This window comes from Nesoenas mayeri (assembly GCF_963082525.1).
Source record: "Nesoenas mayeri genome assembly, chromosome: 3".
In the NCBI taxonomy this organism is placed as follows: domain Eukaryota; kingdom Metazoa; phylum Chordata; class Aves; order Columbiformes; family Columbidae; genus Nesoenas; species Nesoenas mayeri.
Window position 1 is genome coordinate 1,626,729 of NC_137544.1, and position 19,998 is coordinate 1,646,726.

The following is a 19,998-nucleotide window of genomic DNA, read 5'->3' on the forward strand; positions in this document are numbered from 1 at the left end:
GCGGTTCCAGGGGGATGCTGTGGGTGATGCCCCGCTGAGCATCGGGACGCGGGGGACCGCGGCGTTTCTGCAGCGCCGGAGCAGGGACAGGTGCCGCGATGCCCAGGAACAGGGATTTTTCGGAGCCCGAGTGCTCGGCCGAGTACTCCGCCGACTACTCGGTGAGCCTGCCGTCGGACCCCGAGCACGGCGTGGGTCGCACCCACGAGGTGACGGTGCGCAGCTCGGGCCCCTGCCTCTGCCTGCCCCGCTTCATGCGCCTCACCTTCGCTCCTGAGTCTCTGGAGAACCTCTACCAGACTTATTTCCGCCGTCAACGCCACGAAACCCTCCTGGTGCTGGTGGTCTTCGCCGCCCTCTTCGACTGCTACGTCCTCATCATGTGCGCCGTGGTTTACAGCGCCGATAAACTGGCCCCGGTGCTGGCGGCGGCGGCCGGGCTGGTCGCCCACGTCTTGCTCTTCATCCTCTGCAAGTACCGGCTGCTTCCCGAGCGGGTGACCCGCAGGTTCCTGCCTTATGTCCTCTGGGTCCTCATCTTGGCCCAAATCTTCTGCTACTTGGGGCTCAACTTCTCCCGCTCGCCCGAGGCCAGCGACACGGTGGGTTGGCAAGCGTTCTTCGTCTTCTCCTTCTTCATCACCCTGCCGCTGCGCCTGGCGCCCATCGTGCTCATCACCGCCGTCTCCTGCGGCATCCACACGCTGGTGCTCGGTGTCACCGTCGCCCAGCAGCAGCAGGACGCCCTGGACGAGGGGACGCTGCTGAGACAGGTACGGGGCTGGTGAGGGGACATGGGGACCCCTGGGGTGGTGGGAAGTGACGGGCAAATCATCTCTGTTTGGTGTTTCCATGAGTTACTGTCGCTGTCCCAATGTCCTGAGCCTAAAGTTGGGCTTGATCCGCACCCTGCGAGCTGGTTGTGGTGTTTGCTGGGAGCCAGGGGGCTCCCCAAAACAATGGGGTGCTGGGGAGTGCGGGAGCACCCACCCATGCACAAGACCATGAGTCCATTCCCAAGAGCCACCATGGACACACAGGCTACGGTTGGGCTGCTGGGGAAACTGAGGCATGGGGGGGCTGCAGGCTCCCCCACGCACCCTGCCCAGCAGCCTTGCTGGTGCCAACTTGCCTTCCAATTGCAAAAATGGCCAAAAATGGCCATTTAGAGCAGGAATGTGGCAGGATCCCAGCTTCCGGGCTGGCAAACAAACAGCCACCGGCGCTTTCCCATTGCCAGCCCTGCGCCTGGGCCAGGGCCTGGACACTCTTTGGGGTGATTTTCTGCACCAGCAAAGGGGCAAAACCAGCGTCCCCGAGCCCAAACATGGCCCTGAGGACGGGCCACCCATTCACATACACAGCAAAGGAGGGGACGTGGGGGTCGGTCGGGGGAGAGCGGTCCCTGGCCCATCAGGTTCTTAATATTTCCTGGGATTTACTCGCCTGGAGCAGCTTTTTATTCCCTAAATCAGTGTGTTTCACAGCTTGGACGTGTCCCTTTCCTCCCGCCGATGTCCCCATCGAGCTGGGGAGCCTTTCTCTGGCCAGAGTGGGAGGAAAAGGAAAGAAGCCCAAGCTGGGAACTTGTGTTGGTGGATGGTAGAGGAGAAAATCCCGCTGGAAGCATCGCTGATGGAGTGGGCTCCGTGGGAGGATGCTGCGGGAATTGGGGATGCTCCGGGTCAGGTCCCAGGAGACCTCCAGCTGCTCCCAGGAAGGGAAACGAGGGCTATTTATTCACTTTTTGGGAAGTTTTGGGAGCGTCGAGCCTGTAGTTGCACCAGGAAAATGGAGCCAAAAAGCCCCAAAACACTGTTTTTATTCCCCTGTCTCTGGGGCGTGTGGTTTGGGGCTGGGACATCTGGGGTTTTGCTAAGTAAAGCGCTTTTTGGGCGCAATTTCTGCAGCTGGGTGCTGGGTGCCCTCCCAGCAATGCCCATTTGGAGGAGAAATCCCGGTGCAGCAGCGGCTTTCCCAGCTTCTACTCCCCACCCGGGACGTAAACGCGACACGTGGCTGATGCAAAGCCATGCAAACCTCTCTCTGCCAGCAGCCCCGGTGCGTGGCAAGCGGGGGGACGCGATGCCGGCAGCGGGCATGCGTCGCCGGCGCCACCGCGTTAATCATTGCCGCGGCACGGAGAGTCCGGGGCTGGCAAAACCTTGGCAACGCCGCATGCCCGCCGCAAATAACGGAGGAACATTATGTCCAGAAATAAACATCAGATGCTTTATTATTATTACTATTATTATTATTATAGCCAGTGGTGCAGCTCCCGGAGGGCACCGCTATTAATAGGGTTGTCGCTGGAGCGGGGCCGGTGTGGACTGATGGGGGGTTCACGAGAGATGCCGGCAACTCTTGCCAGCGAAGGCTGAATTGTTGAGGTTTGGTGGTTTTGGGGCCGTTTCTGCTGTGGTTTGTGCACAAATATCCTCGGGCTTGGTCCTGGTTCGGATGGGATCCCAGCAGGATGTGGAAGGAGGGATGAGGCTCATTCCGCCGGCCGCGCTGCACGTGTCTTGCTCTCGCTCCCCCCAAATTACTGAGCACAAATAATAACGGGTGACCATGCCGGCAGTGGGGTCTCCTCCCTTTGGGGTGCCAGGAGGTGTTTTGCAACTCAAGGCATGTGCTGGGGGAGGCTTTTGGGGCTGAGCATCCACTGCAGGGCTGCGGGATGCAGCTGGAAGATGCTCAGCGTGGGACACGGCTGCGTCGACCAGCGTGTCCCAGGGGTTTCTAGTGGCCCCTGAGCTGCCCCATCCCCATCCAGCCCTGGGAAAATGGCCCGTTGTCATGACAACCCAAGAGGCTGGTTAAAAATAGCAAGCGGCTGCTTGTTTTGGGGATTTCTCCTCCTCGCTCGCCGTCTGCCGCGCTGTGGGTGCAGGGGGTTCCCGGGGATCCCCCCACTGCGGTGCTGGGACCTGGGGCAGGATCAGGCCCTGGGGCACCAGCTGGAGGTCCTGTGTTGATTGCTGCACCAGGTTTGTTTCGTCCGTGCCTCAGTTTCCCCCTGCATGGAAGGGGCTGGTAGCTGCTCCCTATCTCCACGTGATGAGACCAGGCTGTTGTTGGGTGGTAAAAGCTCCGAGGACAAGGACACCCAGGGACCAGGGTCACATTGGGGTTTTCCTCTGACCAGGCTGGGATACAGGAACAAGGAGGGGACAGAGCTGGTACCAAGGAGGGGACAAAGTCTATCCTGGGGAACTGGGGACAGGACAAAGATGCTGAGCACAGTGGCACATCCCCAATGGAGAAGAGCCCAGCGGTGGCTCCGTGCCATGGAGAGGGATGTAGAGCGGCAGGAGTGTGAGCAAACACACCATTTTAGGGTTTGGCTGTGTTTTTATTCACTTTCTCTGCACAAAGGGGTGCAAATCCCATGGCACAGGGGACGGGAGCGGGTGGCACGTGAGCCACTCGCCTGCAGCGTCACTGTCCCCTGTCATTGCGCCCGGTCCCTGCCGACCTGCTGCCTTTTTCCAAAACATCTCTGCAAGTTTTAATGAAGTGGTGTCACCCCCTGGGGACAACAAGCGCTCCTGGGATGCTCAGGGTGTGATTTCCCGGCTGGATCCCTCCTGCAGAACCACTGGGATAGTCCCCTTGGTCCCCATGAGTCCTCCCAGCAGAAAACGGTGGCTGTGGGATTATCCCCTTGGTCCCCACTGAGTGTCCCCAGTAGATACTGGTGGCTGTGGAATGGTCCCCTCGGTCCCCACTGAATCTCCCCAGCAGATAATGGTGGCTGTGGGATGGTCACCTTGGTCCCCATGGAGTCCCCCCACCAGATAACGGTGGCTGTGGGACCATCCCCTTGGTCCCCACTGAATCTCCCCAGTAGATAATGGTGGCTGTGGGATGGTCCCCTCGGTCCCCATGGAGTCCCCCCAGCAGATAATGGTGGCTGTGGGATCATCCCCTTGGTCCCCACTGAATGTCCCCAGTAGATACTGGTGGCTGTGGGATGGTCACCTTGGGCCCCATGGAGTCCCCCCACCAGATAACAGTGGCTGTGGGATCATCCCCTTGGTCCCCATTGAGTCTCCCCAGTAGATACTGGTGGCTGTGGGATGGTCCCCTCGGTCCCCACTGAATCTCCCCAGCAGATAACGGTGGCTGTGGGATGGTCACCTTGGTCTCCATGGAGTCCTCCCACCAGATAACGGTGGCTGTGGAATTATCCCCTTGGTCTCCACTGAGTCTCCCCAGTAGATAATGGTGGCTGTGGGATCATCCCCTTGGTCCCCACTGAGTCTCCCCAGTAGATACTGGTGGCTGTGGGATGGTCCCCTCGGTCCCCACTGAATCTCCCCAGCAGATAATGGTGGCTGTGGGATGGTCACCTTGGTCCCCATGGAGTCCCCCCACCAGATAACGGTGGCTGTCGGATGGTCCCCTTGGTCCCCACTGAATGTCCCCAGTAGATACTGGTGGCTGTGGGATGGTCCCCACTGAATCTCCCCAGCAGATAATGGTGGCTGTGGGATGGTCCTCTTGGTCCCCATGGAGTCCGCCCAGCAGATAATGGTGGCTGTGGGATCATCCCCTTGGTCCCCATTGAGTCTCCCCAGTAGATACTGGTGGCTGTGGGATGGTCCCCTCAGTCCCCACTGAATCTCCCCAGCAGATAACGGTGGCTGTGGGATGGTCCCCATGGAGTCTCCCCAGCAGATAACGGTGGCTGTGGGATCGTCCCTGCGGTCCCCATGGTGTCCCCCCAGTAGATAACGGTGGCTGTAGGATCATCCCCTTGGTCCCCAGTGAGTCCCCCAGCAGCTGCTGGTGGCCATGGCTCAGTGCTTTATCCCCAGAGTGTATTTTAAGTCCTTCTCCACCACTTGAATATATGGTTCCACTCTCACCCAAACCAGGACTTGCGGTGACACCGGCACCGTCCCCGGGGGCTTCTCAGTGTCTCTGCTCACCCCTTGTCTCCTTTTCTCTGTCCCCACAGATCCTGTCCAACGTTGCCATCTACCTTTGTGCCATCACGGTGGGCACCATGTCCTACTACATGGCGGACCGCAAGCACCGCAAAGCCTTCCTGGAGGCGCGCCAGTCCCTGGAGGTGAAGCTCAACCTGGAGGAGCAGAGCCAGCAGCAGGTGGGAGCCAGCGCTGGGCACGGGGACAGCGCGGGGACAGGGGGTGGCGATGGGACAGCGGCCTGGCTTTAGGATGTGGACATGGCACCCACCCTGCGCGGTGCGGAGGGACTGTGGCGGGGGGTGATGGGGACAGGAGGAGCCAAGGTGGGAGGTGCATTCGCAGCTTTGCACCCTGTGCTCAGTTTGGGGATGTTCTGCGTGTCCATCCTCTCCCAGATCCTGCCACGGCCACTACCAGGCTGTCCCCAACCCCAGCGCAGACATGTAGCAGGTCCCCAGGAGCAGCTGTATGGCAGGTCCCTTGATGGGACCACAGCATCCCGGCCTGTTTGGGTCGAAGGGACCTCTGGAGACCCCCCAGTCCAACCCAGCTGCTCACGCAGGGTCACAGAGCAGATCACACAGGTGGGTCCAGGCGGTTTGAATGTCTCAGAGCAGGAGACTCCACACCCGCTCTGGGCAGCCTGGGCCAGGCTCTGGCACCTCCCAGCAAACAAGTTTCTGCTCATGTTCACATGGAGCCTCCTGTGTTTCAGTCTGTGCCCGTTGCCCCTCACCCTGGCGTTGGGCACCACTGAACAGAGTCTGGTCCATCCTCTGACACCCACCCTGACATATTGATCCATTGATCACATCCCTCTCAGCTTCTCTTCTCCAGCTCAACAGCCCCAGCTCTCTCAGTCTCCTCATCACAAAGATGCTCCAGACCCCTCAGCATCTTTGTGTCCCTCCCTGGACTCTCTCCAGTAATTCCTCGTCGTTCTTCACCTGGGGAGCCCAGCACTGGACCCACAACTGCAGATGGGGCCTCCCCAGGGCAGAGCAGAGGGGGAGGAACAACCTCCCTGACCTGCTGCTCACACTCTTCCTCATGCACCCCAGGTCCCATTGGCCTCTTGGCCACAGGGCACATTGGTGACTCACGGTCACTCTGTTGTCCCCCACAACTCCCAGGTCCTTCTCTGCAGAGCTGCTTTCCAGCAGCTCAACCCCAACCTGTGCTGGTGCCTGGGGTTGTTCCTCCCCAGCTGCAGGACCCCGCACTTGCCCTTGGTGAACTTCATCAGGTTCTTCTCCGCCCATCCAGCCTGGCCGGGTCTCACTGGATGGCCGTGTGGCAGGTCCCCAGGTGCAGCCACACAGCAGGTCCCTTGGCAGGGCCACGTGGCAGGTCCCTGTCCCCATGCACAGTCACATTGTGGGTCCCCAGGTGCAGCCACGTGTCAGGTCCCCATCCCTGAGCATGGCGTCACAGCACGTCCCTGTCCCTGAGCACAAACACACAGCAGGTCCAGAGGGGACCCGGTGTCGCGGTGCCGCCGTTCTAGAGCCCTGCTGGGTGACAAGCTGGGCTAATTTTAGCACCTTATCTGAGCCCCATCCCAGTCTCCCATCTCTTATCTGCTGGACTCACTGCCAGCAATTTGCTCCCAATGGCAACAAGAGACACGTGGTGGGGCCAGGTCAGTGCCACCAACGTGCTCTTTGCTGCAAAACCTGGGGGAGCGCTCCAATGGCTCCTAAGGGGTTGGGTTTGGGGGGTGTTGGGTGATAAGGGCAAATCCTGGGGCTGGGGGATGCTCTGGATGAGGGAGCCTTGGAGACCCCGGCTCATGGCTTTAGAGGGATCCAGGAAGGGACGAGGGGATTATTGTCACATGAGCTCTGTTTCCTTGGGGAACTGAGCTAAAACCAGCCCGTGATCCTGCAGGAAAAGCTGCTGGCGTGGGGCCGAGGCGCTGGGGACAAGGGGTGATGCTGGATCTATCCATCCCTCTTCCCTCCAGGCCATCGGTGGTGACTGAACCAGTAGCCGGACTGAGGTTAATGGGAGCTGAGAGTGTCCCCTGCCAGCAGCCCCTGGGGACAGGGATGGGGACACGGTGCCGTTTCTCCAGCAACGGTCCTACCACGGCTGCGTGCAGAAACAGCCCCGTCGTCGGGGAAAACCCACTTCATTAACCAAGTTACTCACATTTAGTGCAAATCCCCGCGTGCAGATTTATCCTTTCTCTGGTTCCAGGGCTGTGGGGACAGCACTGGGTGTGATGTCCCCAAGTGGGCTCGATCCTCATGGGGGACCTCAGTCCAGTCCTGTGCATGATATGGGGTACCCACCACATTTTAAAATTGATAAATCCTCCCTGGGGTGGTTTAATCCAGGTCTGTTCACCCAGCCCTGGGGTAGGACACCCCAGCTCAGCTCACAGGGACCTTGGGGGACATCAGTGCAGACCCCAAATCTCCCCCAGCACCGTGTCCCAGGTTTATTCGGGATAAACCCTTGGCCAAGACAATGCATTTTACTTCTGGAGCTCCCAGTGAGGGGCTGAGCTCCATGTGGCACCTACAGAAAGGATCTGGGGTGGCCAAGCAAATTTTGCAGCTGGTGTCCAAATCAGCATGTGGGACTGTCCCTCCTTCCCATGGTGACAGGGACAGGGAGGCTGGTGGCACAAAAATGCCGCCCTCCTACTCTCCCCTGGCTGGGACTTGCTCCCACTTGCAGAAATTTTTGTAAGAACTCATAAAATAAGGAGGAAAATGGTAAAAGCAGCAGCTGGTATCACTGGCAGAGCAGGGCCAAGGGGGACCTGGCATCCATGGGTGCATCCCCTCCACCTGTGGGTGCAGGTTTGGGGTTGCAGTGATGGCTCCCAGCTCACCCTGGGACACCCCGTTCCGAGCTCAGTCTGCTTGTTCCACCTGTGGCTTGTTCCACTCACTGTCCCCACGTGTGGGTGACATTGGATCAAAGACCTGCCTGCGCCTTGGGGTCCTTTGGGGACAGGCAGCTCCCGGCCCGGGAGCTTGGAAGTGACAAGCGCCAGGAGCAGAGGAAACGGCCTCAAGTTGCGCCAGGGGATGCTGAGGTGGGATCTGGGAACAATTTCTTCCCCAAAGGGCTGTGGGGCATTGGAACAGGCTGCCCAGGGCAGAGCTGGAGTCACCAGCCCTGGAGGGCTGGACAGACGGACATGAGGTTCTCAGGACATGGGGCAGGGACAGGCGTGGGTTACGGTTGGACTCGGTGATCCTGAGGGTCTTATCCAACCAAAATGATTCGGTGATTCTGTGCAATGTCACTCTGCTCTCTGTCCCCATGGAGAGGGGAGCGCTCAGACTGCAGCACATGCAGCGTGTGGTTGCACCATGGGGTTGCATTGTGCATTTGCACTGTGCATTGGCAGCACGTGTTTGCACTGTACATTTGCACCATGCGCTTGCGTTGTGCATTTAAACTGTCATTTGCATTGTGCATTTGCATCGTGTATTTACACCATGTTTTTTTTTGTGCGTGTGCATTTGCACGGTACATTTATACCACGCATTTAAGACTGTGCATTTCCACCATGTACTTGCGTCATATATTTCGAGCTGTGCATTTGCACCGTACATTAAGACTGCTATTGCACCGTGTATTTGCACCATGCATTTGCATCATGCATTGAAACTGCCATTTGCGTTGTGCATTTGGGCTGTGGATTTGCACCATGTGTTTGCAATATGCGTTTGCATCGTTTAAATGCACCATGCGTTTAAATTGTGCGTTTGCACAGTGTATTTGCAACGTGCATTTGCGCGTGTTTAAACTGTCACTTGTATTGCACACTCAGACTGTTCATTTGCACCATGTGTTTACTTGCACCACGCATTTAAGTTGTGCATTTGCACCATGCATTGAAACAGTCATTTACATTGTGCATTTACACTGTGCATTTGCACCGTGTATTTTAGTGCCAGTGTTGGGGTAATGGTTGGGCTTGGTGATCTTGAGGGTCTCTTCCAACCAAAATGACTCTGTGATTCTGTGATTTAGACTGTAGCTTTGCACCATGCATTTGCATTTAGGCTAAGCCTTTGCACCACATATTTGCACTATGTATTTGCACTATGGACTTGCACCACGCGTCGCTGCTCTTGGCCCGGGCTTGTCTTCACCTGGTGATGATCTATCTCCCTTCCTCGCTGAAATATATAACTTATGCTTTTTCTATGGATAAACAACATTTAATCCAATTCCTTGTATTCCTTAAACACGCGTTCATTAGAGCATAAGCAAAACAGCTCTGGGTGAGCGGGGGATTCGCTCCGCCCGACACGCACACCTTTAAACAATAAGAGGTGTGCTTAAATACGGTAAGGTAATGTAACAAGGTGGATGGATGATGGCAGAGTGGTGGATGTGGTCTACCTTGACTTCAGTAAAGGCTTTGACAGTCTCCCTCAGCATCCTCACAGCTAAGTTGAGGAGGTCTGGTCTAGACAATAGAGTAGTGAGGTGGGTTGCAAACTGGCTTAAGGAGAGAAGCCAGAGAGTGGTAGTCAATGGTGCAGAGTCTAGTTGGAGGCCAGTATCTAGTGCAGTGCCTCAGGGGGCAGTGCTGGGGCCAATATTATTCAATATATTCATTAACGATTTGGACGAGGGAATTGAGTGCACTATCAGCAAGTTTGCTGGTGACACCAAGCTGGGAGGAGTGGTGACACTGGAAGCTGTGCTGCCATCAGAGACCTGGACAGGCTGGAGAGTTGGGCGGGGAATAACCTGATGGAATTTAACAAGGGCAAGTGTAGAGTCCTGCATCTGGGCAGGAACAACTCCAGGTTCCAGTATAGGTTGGGAAATGACATATTAGAGAGCAGTGTAGAGATAGGGACCTGGGGGTCCTGGTAGACAACAGGATGACCATGAGCCAGCACTGTGCCCTTGTGGCCAGGAAGCCAATGGTACCTGGGGTGTATTACAAGAGGGGTGGTCAGTAGATCGAGAGAGGTCCTCCTTCCCCTCTACTCTGCCCTGGTGAGACCACATCTGGAATCTTGTGTCCAGTTGTGGCCCCTCAGTTCCAGCAGGACAGGGAACTGCTGCAGAGAGTCCAGCGTAGGGCAACAAAGATGATTAAGGGAGTGGAGCATCTCCCTTATGAAGAAAGGCTGAGGGAGCTGGGGCTCTTTAGTTTGGAGAAGAGGAGTCTGAGGGGTGACCTTATTAATGCTTATAAATATATAAAGGGTGAGTGCCATGAGGATGGAGCCAGGCTCTTCTCGGTGGCAAACAATGATAGGACAAGGGGCAATGGGATCAAGCTGGAACACAAGAGGTTCCACTTAAATTTGAGAAGAAACTTCTTCTCAGTGAGGGTGGCAGAGCCTGGCCCAGGCTGCCCAGGGAGGTTGTGGAGTCTCCTTCTGTGCAGACATTCCAACCCGCCTGGACACCTTCCTGTGTAACCTCATCTGGGTGTTCCTGCTCCATGGGGGGATTGCACTGGATGAGCTTTTGAGGTCCCTTCCAATCCCAAACATACTGTGATACTGTGATACTGTGAATGTGTTACATATTCATAATGACCCCAGGAACACCTATACATATTCATAACCTTTCCCCGCTTCTGATTAAAATGAGTCTCAGATACCCATTGACCCCTCACTGTTGCGCCTGCGCAGTGTCACTTGGTGAATTTGAGGAGGGGTCTTTGGATGAAGCTCCTTCAGCTTCATCACAGTGAATTTGTACCTTTGGCTCATTATGTTGAATTGACTGGGACCCAAGCTGCCAAGTCCATTGAAACCAGCCTGGTGTAAATCTTCGTTATCTTGTCTCCTCAAGTTTACAGCTACGTGCAGTAAAACTTCTTATCTTGGCATTCGATGTGGTTCTGTTCTTCTTGACATAAACCTCTAAACTAAGCATTTATTGTGTGGCTAAGCCTTAAAGCGTTAGTTCGTTAGTAGGCACCCATTATACGTTTAGTTAACCCTTAAAATGTTAGTTCCCTTCATAAAGTTTCATAACTTTTTACATGGAACTTAACCACCTTTTCCCAGATTCAGAGCCTGTGCCTCATTTGGTTATATCTGTAAACATTAAGCATCTTAGCAGGAATCACAACTGCATTTCTCACCGCTGTCCCCAGGAGCGGCTGATGCTCTCCATCCTGCCCAAGCACGTGGCCGACGAGATGCTGAAGGACATGAAGAAAGACCCGAGCCAGAAGGAGATGCAGCAGTTCAACACCATGTACATGTACCGCCACGAGAACGTCAGGTAGGATGGGGGAAAAACGCCCTTTTTTTTGGCAAAAAATGTGCATTTTTGCAGGCCTGGCTAGAAAAGAGGGGAGAAATTGGGGTAGTTTGCAGTGGGAGGGGATGGTTGTCAACCCCACCGTGGCTTGTGGCCACTTTGTGGTTTGCAGAGCATGGTGTGCAGGGTGACATTGGGCCAGAGACCCACCTGGGCCTTGGGATCTTCTAGGAACAAGCAGCTCCAGCAGCCCAGGCCCAGGAGCTTGGAAATGTCACTTTGCTGCAGTCTGTCCCTATGGAGAGGGGAGCGCTCAGACTATAGCGCATGCATTGTGTGTGCATTGTCTGCATGGTGCATTTGCGCTGTGCATTTAGACTCTGCATTTGCACCATGTGTTTGCACTGTGCATTTAGACTCTACATGTCTACCCTGCATTTAGACTGTGTATTTGCATTGTGCATTTGCAACATGCATTTAGACTGCATTTCTACTCTGCATTTAGACAATGTATTTTCAGCATGTGTTTGCACCCCACATCTGCATTGTGCATTTGCACTGTGCATTTGGACTCTACATTTGCACTGTGCATTTGCACTATGCATTTAGACTGCGTATTTACAGCGTGCGTTTGCATTGTGCATTTGCACCGTGCATTTAGACTGCATTTCTACCCTGCATTTAGACCGTGTATTTACAGCGTGTGTTTGCATTGTGCATTTGCACTGTGCATTTAGACTGCATTTGTACCCTGCATTTAGACCGTGTATTTACAGCGTGTGTCTGAATTGTGCATTTGCACTGTGCATTTAGACTCTGCATTTGCACTGTACATTTAGACTGCATTTCTACCCTGCATTTGGGCCGTGTATTTGCAGCGTGCATTTGCACCATGCGCTTGCATTGTGCATTTGCACTCTGTATTTGCACCATGTGTTTGCACCGTGCATTTAGACTCTGCATTTCTACCCTGCATTTAGACCGTGTATTTGCAGCGTGTGTTTGCACTACACGTTTGCATTGTGCATTTGCACTGTGCATTTAGACTCTGCATTTGCACCCTGCATTTAGACTGCATTTCTACCCTGCATTTGGGCCGTGTATTTGCAGCATGCGTTTGCACCATGTGTTTGCATTGTGCATTTGCACTGTGCATTTGCACCATGTGTTTGCACCATGCATTTAGACTTTGCATTTGCACCATGCATTTGCACTGTGCATTTAGACTTTACATTTCTATCCTGCATTTAGACTGTGTATTTGCACCATGTGTTTGCATTGTGCATTTGCACTGTGCATTTAGACTTTGCATTTGCACCATGCATGTAGACTCTGCATTTCTACCCTGCATTTAGACCATATATTTGCATTGTGCATTTGCACTGTGCATTTGCACTGTGCATTTAGACTTTGCATTTGCACCATGCATTTAGACTCTGCATTTCTACCCTGCATTTAGACCCTGTATTTGCATTGTGCATTTGCACTGTGCATTTAGACTCTGCATTTGCACCATGTGTTTGCACCGTGCATTTAGACTCTACATTTCTACCCTGCATTTAGACCGTGCATTTGCATTGTGCCTTTGCACCATGCATTTGCACTGTGCATTTAGACTCTGCATTTGCACCATGTGTTTGCACCGTGCATTTAGACTCTACATTTCTACCCTGCATTTAGACCGTGCATTTGCATTGTGCCTTTGCACCATGCATTTGCACTGTGCATTTAGACTCTGCATTTGCACTGTTTGCACTATGCATTTAGACTGCATTTCTACCTTGCATTTAGAGTGTGTATTTGCATTGTGCATTTGCACCATGCATTTAGACTTTGTATTTGCACCCTGCATTTAGACTCTGCATTTCTACCCTGCATTTAGACCGTGTATTTGCAGCATCTGTTTGCACTGTGCATTTAGACTTTGCATTTGCACCATGTGTTTGCACCGTGCATTTAGACTGCATTTCTACCCTGCATTTGGGCCGTGTATTTGCAGCGTGTGTTTGCACTGTGCATTTAGACTCTACATTTCTACCCTGCATTTAGACTATGTATTTACAGCATGTGTTTGCACCACGCGTTTGCATTGTGCATTTGCACTGTGCATTTAGACCGTGCATTTGCAGCGTGTGTTTGCACGGTGCGTTTGCATTGTGCATTTGCACTGCGCAAACTAAACTACAGCTTGGGGCCCTTCTGTGATGTACAGATGATCGTTTTTCAGCCATGTCCCAAAATATCCATTTTCCTGGTGAAAAAGGCGAGAGGGGAGTTGGGGATTCCAAGGGGGCCGGGGGGTGTGCCGCTGGGGCTGAGCCGCTCGCCCTTGCTCCCCGCAGCATCCTCTTCGCCGACATCGTGGGCTTCACCCAGCTCTCCTCGTCCTGCAGCGCCCAGGAGCTGGTGAAGCTCCTCAACGAGCTCTTCGCCCGCTTTGACAAGTTGGCAGCTGTGAGTGTTCTGGAAAGGGACCCAGGAGTTCGGGAGAGGGGACCCAGGAGTTCGGGAGGACCAAGGAGATTGGGAAGGACCCAGGAGTTCAGGAAAGGGACCCTGGTGTATGGAAAAGGGACCCAGGAGTTTGGGAGGACCAAGGAGATTGGGAAGGACCCTGGAGTTTGGGAAAAGGACACAGGAATTCAGGAGGGACCCAGGAGTTTGGGAGAGGGGACCCAGGAGTTCGGGAAAGGGGCCCAGGAGTTTGAGAGGACCAAGGAGATTGGGAAGGACCCTGGAGTTTGGGAAAAGGACACAGGAATTCAGGAGGGACCCAGGAGTTTGGGAGAGGGGACCCAGGAGTTCGGAAAAGGGATCCAGGAGTTTGGGAGGGGCCCAGGAGTTTGGGAAAGGGACCCAGCTGTTTGGGAGGACCCAGGAGTTCGGGAGAGGGGACCCAGGAGTTCGGGAGAGGGGACCCAGGAGTTGGGAAAGGAGCCCAGGAGTTCAGGAGAGGGGACCCAGGAATTCGGGAGAGGGGATCCAGGATTTTGGGAAAGGGACCCACAGGTTTGGAAGGACCAAGATTGGGAAGGACCCAGGATTTTGGGAGAGGGGACCCAGGAGTTCGGGAAAGGGACCCAGGAGTTTGGGAGAGGGGACCCAGGTGTACGGAAAAGGGACTCAGGAGTTCGGGAGGGACTCAGGAGTTTGGAAAAGGGACTCAGGAGTTTGGGAGGACCAAGGAAATTGGAAGGGACCCAGGCGTTCGGGAGAGGGGACCCAAGAGTTCGAAATGGACCCAGGAGTTCGGGAAAGGGACTGAGGAGGACACCCCCCCGAGAAGCAGCGCAGGTCTCAGCCAACACCTGCCCTGGCTCCAGGCAAAAGGCGCATCCCAGGATGGGGAGGAGGAGGTTAAAATGTTCATCGCTCTGGGATGCGGGAGACGCCCCGTGCTGCAAAAATAGAGTTGGGAAAGGCGGGGGGGGCCCAGCTGAGCCCTCTGGGGAGGCGGGATGGGAATGGAAAATCCGATTATTTGTGTCCCTGCCGGGCGCTGGAGCCGCCTGTGCGGGTCAAGGTCAGGATGGGGGAGGGATGGGGGGGAAGGGAGTCCAAGCTGATGGATTTGGGGGTGACACCCACCCCCCATGCCCAGAAACACCACCAGCTGCGCATCAAGATCCTGGGTGACTGTTACTACTGCATCTGCGGGCTGCCCGAGTACCGGGAGGACCACGCCGTCTGCTCCATCATGATGGGCTTGGCCATGGTGGAGGCCATCTCGTAAGGCTTGTCTCCTCTGGGTGGGGGGGAATCACCCCCCAGGGTGGGCTGGGGTGCACCCCGAGGCTTCAACATGCATTAAAATACAGAGAGATGATGATTAATGATGGGGGTCGGGATGGAGATGGGTCACCCCAAGATCATCCTTGTGTTCCCCCCCAGCTACGTGCGGGAGAAGACCAAGACGGCGGTGGACATGCGGGTGGGAGTGCACAGCGGGACGGTGCTGGGCGGGGTGCTGGGCCAGAAGCGCTGGCAGTACGACGTGTGGTCCACCGATGTCACCGTGGCCAACAAGATGGAGGCGGGTGGCATCCCTGGGTGAGCATCTCCTGGGGGGAGAGGCGGAGGAGGACACACGGGGTGTCCCGCGCCCACGAGTGACGCTGGCACCCGGTGCCGGCAGGCGGGTGCACATCTCGCAGAGCACCATGGATTGCCTGAAGGGCGAGTTTGAGGTGGAACCGGGAGAAGGTGGCACCCGCTGCGAGTACCTGAAGGAGAAGGGCATCGTCACCTACCTCGTGGTGGTCCCCAAGCAGCCCCTGCGCAACGGCATCAATGGGGTGGTGAGTGGCGGGGACGCCGCGGTGAGCTGGGGCTGGAGGGGACATCTCACTGCCACCCACCACCTCCCGCCTTGCAGAAGCTGTCGCTGACCTCTTCCCATGGTGGTTCCCCACCGCTGGTCAACACCAAGGAACTCAACGGCAGCCTCAGCCCTGAGGAGTCCGAGGAGCCTGACGCCAGGGTGAGGGGCACCCTGGAGAGCGGGGAGGAGGATGGCGAGGTACAACCCGTGCAAAGCGCATCTCACCTGCATTTGGTGGCCACGCTGGGGTGGTTGGACATCCCACCGGTGCCGGCGTGGTCTGGTTGACACCTCGTTGTGTGGGTGCAGGCGGTGAACCCCTCCTTCCCCAACCCTCGGCGGCGGCTGCGCCTGCGGGATCTGGCCGAGCGGGTGATGGACGCCTCGCAGAACGAGCAGGAGCTCAACAAGCTGCTCAACGAAGCTTTGCTGGAGCGCGAGTCCATCCAGGCGTGAGTCACGCCGGCCGGTGGCGCAGCTCGGCAGGTCCCTGCTGCCACCGGGCACTGATGGGCTGTGTCACCAACAGGCTGAAGGGGAAGAGCACCTTCCGGCTCTCCATGCGCTTCATCGACCCCGAAATGGAGACGCGCTACTCGGTGGAGAAGGAGAAGCAGAGCGGAGCTGCCTTCAGCTGCTCCTGCGTTGTCCTTTTCTTCACCGCCTTGGTGGAGGTCTTCATCGACCCCTGGTATGGCAGGGACCTGGTGGGGATGGGTGGTCCCTTGGCCCTGCTGGGCTTCAAACCTGTCCCCTCTTGGGCTTTTTGGCAGGTTGGTGGCCAACTACGTGACCTTCGTGGTGGGGGAGGTCCTGCTGCTCATCCTCACCCTCTGCTCCTTGGCTGCCATCTTCCCCCGGGTGAGACGGGACGGGCTCACCGCTCGTGGTGATGGGTCATTGTGGTGGCTCATCGTTGTGTCCTGCCTGGGCGAACCCGTCCCCACTGTCCTCTCCTTGCAGGTCTTCCCCAAAAAACTCGTGGCCTTCTCCACCTGGATTGACCGAACCCGCTGGGCACGCAACACCTGGGCCATGGCCGCGATCGTCATCGTCACCATGGCCGACATCGTGGACATGGTGAGCCACCAGTGGGGCAGACCTGCTCCAGCCTCCATCCAAGCAGCCCGGAATTGATCATTAAAGCAATTAGCAGGGCTGCACTATAGGGTGGAAATTCAGGTCGGGTTACCTTGTCCTGCTCTGCAAAACACCCTGTCCCTTTGGGTGGCCATGCAGCGCAGGGAGAGGTGACCCCCATCCTCACATCCCCCTCCTCACGCTGCCCTCGTGCCTCCAGCTCAGCTGCTGGCAGGACCATGGTGGGACAAGCAACATGACGATGGGGCCACCGTGGCCGGGTGGCTGCGGGGAGCAGCCCAAGTACTACAGCTACATCGCGCTGCTGGCCTTGGTGGCCACCATCATGCTGGTGCAGGTCAGCCACATGGTCAAGCTGACCCTCATGGTGCTCATCACCGGGGCCACCGGCACCGTCAACATCTACGCCTGGGAGTATATCTTTGACCAGTACGACCGCCGCCGCGGCCAGCAAAGCGTGTAAGGGGTGGCAGGGGGGTGGGCACAGGGTGGTGGGGGGCACAGCCATGGCCACCACCCACCCACACCTCGCTCCTTCTGCTGGCAGGTCCTCACTGGTCCCCTCCAAGTACTCCATGACGGCGATGATCTTCATCGTGATGCTCAGCTTCTACTACTTCTCTCGCCACGTGAGTGACGCCCCGGCCCTGGGAAGGTCCCTCCCTTCCACGTCTTCACCCTCAGCCCCTTATTTCTTGCAAGCTGCAAGGCAGAAGGATTTGTCCCCAGCTGTCAACAGCATCTCCAGCTCTTCTCCAAGGAAGGCCACCCAAGGGCTCTCCAGAACCACAGCAGTGCAGGGGACACCTCCGTCCCACCCCCATGGTTAGGGGTGGCCCCAAGGTCCATGCGTGCCCCATGAGTGTCCTGTTTGCACCTCGGAGCAGGTCTCATGTCCCCAGTTAGGGCTTCACCTTGTCCTAGAGCCTTCTCCCAGGTTGTCCCCAAGCCCAGACCGGCCCCGTGGTGACCAAGATGCTCCCACTGCTCAAGGGAACCCACTGGTGGGTGGGAACTGGGGGTGTAGCTGTGTTCCCCCACCACCCCCAGGTGGAGAAGCTGGCCAGGACCCTCTTCCTCTGGAAGATTGATGTCCACGACCAGAAGGAGCGGGTCTACGAGATGCGGCGCTGGAATGAGGCCCTTGTCACCAACATGCTGCCTGAGCACGTGGCCCGGCACTTCCTGGGCTCCAAGAAGCGGGATGAGGTGAGGAGCACCTGGCAGGGGATGTTTACCCCCATTTCTTTGGGTGGGGAGTCCTCGGGATCTGGAGGCTTTGCCATAGGTTCTGGCTGAGCACCTTTGGTTGGATGGAGATGATGTGTTGGCCATGCAAGGTGAGGCTGAAGAGCACCCTCATGTGTTCACACATGCCAAGGGATGATGGTTTCATGGGAGGGTTTGTGTTTGCTGGAGGTGCTGGTGTCACGTCTGGACATGTCCCCAGCTCACGGCCACTGTCCCTCCCGTCCCCAGGAGCTGTACAGCCAGTCCTACGATGAGATCGGCGTCATGTTCGCCTCCCTCCCCAACTTTGCTGACTTCTACACAGAGGAGAGCATCAACAACGGGGGCATCGAGTGCCTGCGGTTCCTCAACGAGATCATCTCCGACTTCGACGCGGTGAGTCGGGATGGAGCCGGCCATGGGGATGGCATGGGGCCTGGCCAGACCTTCTCTTCTGGGGGCAGAAGGACCTGCCATGGCGCTGGGATGCCTGAGGGTCTTGCCTCCATAACTCAGCTCCTGGACGAACCCCAGTTCCGGTGCATCACCAAAATCAAAACCATCGGCAGCACCTACATGGCCGCTTCTGGAGTGACCCCCGATGCCAATGCCAATGGCTACAGCACCAAGGTGAGAGGTCCCTGTGGTGGGGGGGACAATGGGCAAGGGGTGCGCAGAGCTGACCGGTGCTGCCCTTGCAGAAGGAGACCCTCTCGGATAAGGAGCGCTGGCAGCACTTGGCCGACCTGGCCGACTTTGCCTTGGCCATGAAGGTGACGCTGATGAACATCAACTACCAGTCCTTCAACAACTTCATGCTCCGCATAGGCAAGTCTGGGAGCGTGGGGCAGGTTCTGCCTTGGTGTCCCCTGTCCCATCTTGCCCACCAGCACTGGGACATTGGGCAGAAACTGGTCTGGGGTGGAACCATATTGCCCCAACCCCTGGGCCAGACTCTCCTGCAGCCCTGTCCTGCCCCTGTCACCAGTCACGGAGGTGACGTCCACTCCTTGTCTTGCACAGGCATGAACAAGGGGGCCGTGCTGGCGGGTGTCATCGGCGCCCGCAAGCCGCACTACGACATCTGGGGCAACACGGTGAACGTGGCCAGCAGGATGGAGTCCACTGGTGTGATGGGGAACATACAGGTGGGGTGACAAGGGGAACTCATCATGGAATCACAGAATCACAGGATGGTTTGGGTTGAAGGGACCGTTAAATCTCCCCCAGTTCCCCCTGCCATGAGCAGGGACATCTGCACCAGCTCAGGTTGCTCAGAGCCCCATCCAGCCTGGCCTGGGATGTCTCCAGGGATGGTTCATCCACCACCTCTCTGGCCAACTGGGCCAGGCTCTCACCACAACCAATTTCTCATCTGGCCTGACATGGGTGCAGCTGTGGAGGGGCTGGAGCCCTCAAAACACCGCTGGCTTGGGTGGGAGGGGGAAGGTGCTGGCAGGAGCACAGGTGGGGGTTGGAACTGGTTGAGGGGCTCCTGCAAGCTGGGGATGGCGCAAGGTGATGCTCAACAAGGAGCACCCCAAAACAATGGGGCGGGAGCCAGGCTGGTGGGTAGACCTGTTGTCTGAGCGGCACATGGGGGGCCCTGCTCCCCATGTCACGTGCCAGGTGAGCACCCCCGCAGCCTCCCACCATGTCCCCTTGTCCCCGCAGGTGGTGGAGGAGACTCACCTCATCCTGAAGGAATACGGGTTCCGCTTCGTGCGCCGGGGAGCCATCTACGTCAAGGGCAAAGGCGAGCTGCTCACCTTCTTCCTGAAGGGCCGGGAGAAGCAGGGCTCCTTCCTCAATGGCTCCTCCGTCACCCTGCCCCACCAGGTGGTGGACAGCTCCTGAGTGAGGGTCCCGTGCCCACCTGCCACCACGGCCACCACCTCCTGGCACCGAGCCGGGGGGACACATGGCAGCGGGGAACGTCCATCCCACCGCAGCCCAGACCTGAAACCAAACTGGAGACACCAACCCCTTCGCATGCCGGAGGTTTCTCCTGGGGGATTCGCTCCATCGCAGGAGGGGGACATGAGGCCACCCTGGTGGGATCCTCCGAACAGTCACGCTCACGCACAAGCTCGCAGACATGGGGCTGGGGACATGTTGCCTGTCCCCGGGTGTCCCAGGCTTCACCAGGCAGGTGGTGACACCATCGAGGGGACAGCATGGACATTAAAGTAG

The 19,998-nt window shown here is 56.8% G+C and overlaps 1 protein-coding gene across 2 annotated transcripts; it reads left to right on the top strand.

Moving 5' to 3' along the window:
- Nucleotides 1–98: 98 nt before the first annotated feature.
- On the top strand, nucleotides 99–19,810 carry ADCY3 (adenylate cyclase 3; the record flags this gene model as incomplete). Of its 2 annotated transcripts, none has more annotated exons than XM_080342159.1 (20): nucleotides 99–773; nucleotides 4,970–5,119; nucleotides 11,044–11,174; nucleotides 13,496–13,607; nucleotides 14,755–14,882; nucleotides 15,045–15,203; nucleotides 15,289–15,451; nucleotides 15,529–15,672; nucleotides 15,784–15,926; nucleotides 16,004–16,165; nucleotides 16,248–16,335; nucleotides 16,438–16,554; nucleotides 16,775–17,034; nucleotides 17,123–17,204; nucleotides 17,626–17,784; nucleotides 18,055–18,201; nucleotides 18,322–18,435; nucleotides 18,507–18,633; nucleotides 18,829–18,953; nucleotides 19,480–19,810. In XM_080342159.1, the coding sequence occupies 20 exons, from the start codon at nucleotides 99–101 to the stop codon at nucleotides 19,660–19,662; spliced, it is 3,369 nt and encodes a 1,122-aa protein (XP_080198285.1). In that variant the 3' UTR covers nucleotides 19,663–19,810. The 2 variants fall into 2 exon arrangements, with proteins under 2 accessions (XP_080198285.1, XP_080198286.1); XM_080342160.1 differs by having other exon boundaries at nucleotides 15,529–15,633.
- Between the last annotated feature and the right edge of the window lie 188 nt (nucleotides 19,811–19,998).